This window comes from Aphanomyces astaci, assembly GCF_000520075.1.
Source record: "Aphanomyces astaci strain APO3 unplaced genomic scaffold supercont1.63, whole genome shotgun sequence".
NCBI lineage: Eukaryota > Oomycota > Saprolegniomycetes > Saprolegniales > Verrucalvaceae > Aphanomyces > Aphanomyces astaci.
The window spans coordinates 229,737-236,475 of record NW_009798326.1 but is presented as its reverse complement, the minus strand read 5'-3'; the positions used below and the strand labels follow the sequence as shown (position 1 = coordinate 236,475).

Genomic DNA, 6,739 nt, shown 5'->3' with positions numbered 1-6,739 from the left:
AATGGAACTTTCAGCTGACGAAGACGCTGTGGGCATTCACTACCTTTAAGCCGCAGCAAAAAATTATGCTGAGCGCCGTGGGGAATGTAGTTGCAGTATCTATGCTATTCACCAACTGCCACTGCTGCTACAACAATGGAAACAAAATATCAACCTTCTATGGCTTATTACCGCCAAAGTTAGAAGAGTATCTCGAGTAATCAAACTTGTCATTGAAATTATATTTTGTTAAGTTTGGCCAAGTTCAAAACCTTTTCGTTTTCCAATCTGGCAAGTTCTAAGCGTGCTTCTCGCTCTGCTTGGCGATCCTGCATCTCTTTTTCAAACTTGAATTTCTTGAATTCAAGCTGCTTTTCAGATTCTACGCGCAGCATGTCGACCAAATATTCCATTTCCTAAGTTAAATGAGTGAGCAATAGTATATACATTGCCTTTGAGTACAAATGTAAAATATACAAAATAGTAATATTTGCCTTAGAGTAGAAATGTAAAATATACAACATAGTAGCTACCTGCTTCTTCGATGGCGTGGATTTGGAGGGCCCCAGTTCTTCAACTTTGCGCTTTCCAATGGTTTTCATCGCTTCGTGCCGTACATGGTGGGCGTTTAAGTCCTTGGACCTGTTGGCTGCTGACGCCGCAATTGAAGCCTTGACCGACTTTTCCTCCGTCTCTTGCATGCGAAGCAGGAGGTCATCAAGCAACTGCGTCTTCTCGGTTTCGTCTTCGGAGGCACCGCTGGCTTTCATGGCTTCTTACCGTAAGATCTTGTGCTCGTCCAACAGGATGTTGAAGCGGTTCTGGCACTTCTTTCCATTCACGTTGCGCCCAAAGGTGGAACATGACGTTAATGTTTTCTTTCTCTTGCAACTGATTCCCAATTCGAGCCAATCGTCCCGTGAGAAGCTTCAAACGGCAAGTCGGCCGAGACCTGACGAAGCAGCACAATGTCCTCGTCAAACGTCCATTTCCTCCTCTTGGTGTCGTGCTGGACACTCATGTTTGTGGTTGCCGAGCACGTCACCAAGCGCTTTGATAGTTTATACATATTGATGCATTGCTAGAGGTTTTTTTAAGGACAGACTATCGTTCATCCAGCCATTTCACGGGAATATGCATCAATTGTAGACAGGTTTTGTCGTTCCGGAATTTGATCATAGAGGTTTTTTCGTCTGAGCGGAAAGAGAACGATATCGTTCATTGCGAAATCTCCTTATTATACTTGACCTAGCCAGAATGAAGTCAAGGTTAAAAAAGTGATCATAAATTGGTCCTCAAAAATAGAGTAAACTTGCTTGGAAAGTTGGATTTTTGTATTAGAAGGACATCTTCAAATGTAATACTTCGATGATGAAATGAAAGCGCTGTGTTCGGTTGTTAAGAATCACTTCACAAAATGTGAAAAGCCTTTCTGTGAGCCGAGATATGCGAATTCTACGGTGACTACTCCGAAAACGTGATCATAAATTGGTCATTTACGTTAGCACATATTTATACATGCATAACTACCGGTAGTCGTTGAGCCCGTCAACTGGTTATTCACACCAAATCACATTGCACACACGTAAGCACGCAAGGGAACATCATAAACCATACGTCGCATTGCCATCTAAATGCGACTGCTTGCAAGGTTGAGGACCCTGGTAGAACTCTCAGCTTGGTATACTCTGCAGTAGAGTTGCTCGTCATTGATGCGAGCAATAACGACGGGCAAATTCACCAGTAGTAAAATATCCTCTCGTTATCACTATGCTAGTTGTCAGTTAAGGCACCTCCAAAGAACAGCAAACAGCCACGGAGAAACAGCATGGAACTTCTCGTGAATTTTTGATTTCCAGGTATAATTGGTTTTGATTGGATATGTACACTTATTTACAGCCAATCAAAGTCTTCAGATAATTTCATTACGACTGAAAATGGACTAGGACCTGCTGGGTGTCCTAGACGCCCAATGCCTTCCGTTGCAGTCGCAAACAAGGCATATCCTTTCTGCACCATATGATACAACTACAAGTACTACAAGATATCATGTACAAACAGCTCCAAATACGATCCAGGCAAGATCGATTGGAAGGGCACTTAACTACGTATGGGAGCTTGTATAGTAGGCTGACTGTCACAAAAGCGCTGCTGCGGGAGGTTGGTGGCGTGAAGTACACTAGGCACGTTTAATTTGGGTCACCAGGCTCCCGCTGCAACGTCTTGTGGCGCTATATTCCCTACACACGCGCTCGTTGCAGGACCTCAGCCATTCATCGTGTTATTTAGGGTATTTTGAGGGTTCCTCAAAGGCGGCGGCGTTGTGTGACAATTGTCCGAATATTGGTCCACGAGGTACAGCTTGAAAAATCACCCTAACCACTCTCAAGACTTGACTTTTTCGACAGGCTTTTTGGCCAAACTACAGTATGCTGTCAGTAAAGTGGAAGCAATGGGCAAATCAGGACGACTTGAAGTACTGGTGAGGAGCAACAGTTGTAACATCGGAAAAGTTGAACGCATCTGAAGTACAGTAGGTATGATATAAATCAAGCGCTGCCTATAATCATGTCTGTAGCCAACCAGAATCGTCAATTACACCTTGTCAAAGTCTACTTGTACTAGTAATGAATACAGGCCATCATTACTCTAGGCGTCTGCAGTACAATTTCCTCATTAACTGTAAAACAGTACCACTGTTTTTTCTCACAGAACACTTGAATTTGAGAGTTTTTATGGGAAGTAGTATATTCTGACCCCTCACCTCTTATTAGGGGTTAAGCGCATCTGTGTAATGTTATTGGATTTCAAATATCCGTGATAATATCGTGCGTCATCCAACAGCATCCCAACGCCATCCAACATTAATATGAGTCATATAAGGTCATACTAGTAGTAACGTTAGAGATGAGAGTAAATCAGGATAATGCTAGGCCATTGTATTGAGCCCTCGTCCAGGAGCGGCATGCCGCTGCCCGACAAGGAGAAAGGATAGATCATTCGGTGAAGTGAGAAGCTTAGATCCGCGCTCTCGTACGGCCTTACACGCGCTAGGGGCCAACGTAAGGCTTGGTCACTACTTTAGGTTTCATCCAACAATTTCATCCCAATGTCATATCCACATTTTAATTCAACAATTATATTATATTAACCATAGTATCCAAGTTTGGTATTAATATTAAATGCTGTCTCGTACTAGTAAGTACTAGTAGTATTGAATAGTATATAGTACTGTACTGGCGTCTGCATGAACACTGGTATTATTATACCTGCAAACGCCTAATAATTCCCTCATAAAAATAGTGGAACTTTTTTATATTGTTTTACAGTTAAGCGAATTATCCCATCCGGATAGACTTTTCCCCTGTACCGTTCCTCGTATTAATACATTCGATGCTAAATCCCCGGGGTTAATTGCAATCGCGAGTGGTTAGAATAATTCCCTCATTAAAACAGTTACTAGTACTCTGTTGTTTTGCCCGAAATACTGTTTCACAGTCAATGAGGTTATCACATCCGGATACACCTTTTCGACCGTAGCCCTGTAACCTGGGACTCCGTCCTACCCCCGGTGAGTACATACGATGCTAAATCTCCGGAGTTAACTCCATCGCTAGTGGTTAGCTATCGCTAACCACTGAGATGCACTTACCCCTAGTAAGAGGTGAGGTGGTCTGAGCATACAAAGTTCCATACAAACCTCATTGAAACAGTATTTCGGGTCAAAACAACAGTGGAACTGTTTTAATGAGGGAATTGTACTCTTAGCTATCGCTAACCAGTGTGGATCAATTTCGTTGAATATTTGGTCTTTGGGGGGTGACCCACGAGACTAATTCCCCCACAACAGGTGTACCGTACTAGTATCTTCCAAGTACCCAAACTACTACGTAGTACTAGTACACCTTTACAGATGGGGGAATTCTGAGGTACCTAGGTGTACCCTACTAGTATCTTAACTATACCTTTACAGATGGTGAACCTAAGGTACTTCAAGTATATACGTATACCTGCTGTGGGGAAATTATTCGACCATGGCCAAAGTCATAGAAGGCCATCACATGTTATGATGAATGGCCCTTGCATATGATGCATCTGCTCTATCAGGTGCGTAGCGTCTGGCTGCCTGAACGTGGGGTGGTCGCGATGCGCCCAGGTGCCATTTTACTTCAATGCTGATTTGTGATGTGTCTTTTTGTGACAAATCCCACATACAAAATCAATCTCCATATTCACAATTGGTGTGACTTCACACTAATTCTCCAAGCCCAAAATCCAAACTGTAATTAGTGCGGATTGAGATAACTAAGTTACCGGTATACTATTCGTCGGTCTGGTGACGAGGTTCAAAATTAGCGTGGACCGCACTAATTACGGTCGACGGTGTAGATTGTCGTCGAAGCACAGTGTGACCTCAATCCACGTTGACCGCGTTATCTCTCTTCAAACCGTGGTGAAACACGCATTAGGTAGTCGCACTGTGCTTCTCAACTTCGAATGTAGTAACTATTGAGTTAAGTACTACAACTCTTCTACCGGTAGTGCTCTATAGAACGCTATCGGGTACGAGTACTACATACCGTTATATAGTACTCCGGGCTAGTATCCAGGAGCGTTCATCTATGCTCACAACATTGCATGTATCTTACTTACCCTTACTACTTAAGTACTCCAGAGTACTACGTAGTAGTACTACCGGTAGTAGTATATGTATACTACGTAGTACTTTACTTGTATTAATAGTACTCGGTTCAAAGGAGAATTATTTCAGCCAATAAAGTACGTAGTTCTGTGGACTCACCCAACAAACTTCACGCAATGAATTTTATTTACATTCGTAGGCATGATATATCACTATGCATACAAAATTCAAATACACATGCAGAGTTGCACTGAACGAGATTCTGCGCAAAGCACGGTATGCCTTTCGCTTGTCCAGATTGCATTGACTTCAGCTCATATGCACTACTTACAGTGTCACTACTATACTTATAGTGGTAGCTTTGTATCCGTTTTAGAATTACTGTTTGCTTTTTCAACTGTTCCTTCAACAGCTACGCAGAATGGACCTCCTTGCTTGGTTCCACTGCGGCCTCTTGCAGCTCCAAGCTTTTGAGACAGAATATTTCAGGAGAATATCCGCGACATGCTTGGCCATTTCGTCAACCTTATGATTTGCTGCTTACCCTTGGGTACTCTCTACCCCGAAGTGATTTACCCTGTGACGTTTGAGGAATCTGATCCCACCTTCAGCGGAATTGGTGGAGTCACAACAATCAATTCAATTTCAATTTCGCATCTGCCATGGCAAGCCACGACAACAAGGCAGCGGACTTGGAGGAACGCGTGTCGTACATCCACTCGGTCACGACCAAAGACGTTGACGGGTACGCCGAAGCGAAATCTCCCAAGGATCTGGAAGAGGGGGCTCTGGCCGAAGGGGGGGCGCTGGACTTGTTCTCCCGCGAAGCGTTTGCCCTGTTCATGCAGTACGGCGCCATCGGGGTCATCTACGGCATGATCCCGGCGCTCAACTACCCACTCTTCAACATTTACCTCAACTTGGAGGGGTACCAAACGTCGTCGTACAAGGTGTTGATCGTGATCGGGTGGTCGTTCAAGGCCATCTTTGGCCTGTTGTCAGATTGCGTCCCCATCTATGGCTACCGGCGCAAGTCGTGGATGTTGATCGGGTGGACCATCACGATGATCTGTCTGAGTGTGATGACGTTTTCGCCGTTCGGCGAGCCGTTTTGCAACCGCGAAAAGACCAAGTTTTGCGGTACTCCGTTGGAGAAGGTGCCCAAGTCGGAGCTGCAGCACTTCAACTTGACCGCCCCCGACAACGGGTCGCTGTTCATCCTTCTGTCCATGTTCATCGCGTTTGGGTATGTCTTGGCTGCGTGTGCGTCGGACGCGATGGTGGTCGAGTACGCCCAGCGCGAGCCACTGGCCATCCGCGGCCGCATCCAGACCGCCATCTACGTCGTGCGCACGCTCGCTGGCATCCTCGCGTACTTGGTGACTGCGTTCGGGTTGAACGGCCCCAACTACGCCGGGTCGTTTTCGTTTGCGTTGTCGCCGAATGCTCCGTATGGCATTTGCTTGGTGCCGTGTGTGCTGGTGGTGCTCTCGACAGTATTCCTCCTTGTGGAGAAGAAGACTGTGCCTTCGTCATTCACCCAATGGTGGGGCTCGTTTTGGGAATCTCTCAAGAGTCGCGTGATGTGGCAAATCTGTTTGTTCCGATTCCTGAGCAACGTGTTCAACGGTGTCGGCACCACGGCGGGGTTGCCCATCTCGACGTACTGGGCAGGGGTTGAACCTCTCAACGATTCGCTCTCTGGCATCATTGGCAATTTGCTGTTTGCTGGTATTTTGGTGGTTGTGGGCAAATGGGGGCTCAACTGGAACTGGCGCTGGACCATCGCCGCCGGTACCATCGGGATCATCATCATCGACGGCTTTGTCGTGTACATGACCATCTGGGACGTCGTGCGCAACCAGTGGTTCTTCACGGGTGTGGCGTTGGCTGACAACATTCCCACCGGCATCCGCTTCATCGTGTCCACGTACGTGGCCGTGGAGATCGCCGACAAGGGCAACGAAGGCGCCGTTTATGGCCTCGTGTCCACTGTGAGCAACCTTGCGGGGCCGTTTGCCAGCATCTTTTACAAGTACATCAACTCGTACTTCAAAGTCCGCCAGAACGACGTTAAGTCCGACACGCTCGAGGTCCGGTGGGACGTCACGTACGTGT

The 6,739-nt window shown here is 46.0% G+C and overlaps 2 protein-coding genes across 2 annotated transcripts in view; one reads left to right on the top strand and one right to left on the bottom strand.

Moving 5' to 3' along the window:
• Nucleotides 1-10: 10 nt before the first annotated feature.
• On the bottom strand, nucleotides 11-749 carry H257_14852 (hypothetical protein; the record flags this gene model as incomplete). The annotated part of the gene is made up of 2 exons (XM_009842753.1): nucleotides 11-127; nucleotides 513-749. The coding sequence occupies 2 exons, from the start codon at nucleotides 747-749 to the stop codon at nucleotides 11-13; spliced, it is 354 nt and encodes a 117-aa protein (XP_009841055.1).
• Nucleotides 750-5,283: 4,534 nt separating this feature from the next.
• Nucleotides 5,284-6,739, top strand: part of H257_14851 (hypothetical protein) — a gene marked incomplete at both ends in the record, with an annotated part of 6,909 nt that continues 5,453 nt past the window's right edge. Inside the window, one exon of the mRNA XM_009842752.1 lies at nucleotides 5,284-6,714. Coding sequence (XP_009841054.1) covers nucleotides 5,284-6,714 — 1,431 coding nt within the window. The remainder of the gene's footprint in view (nucleotides 6,715-6,739) is intronic.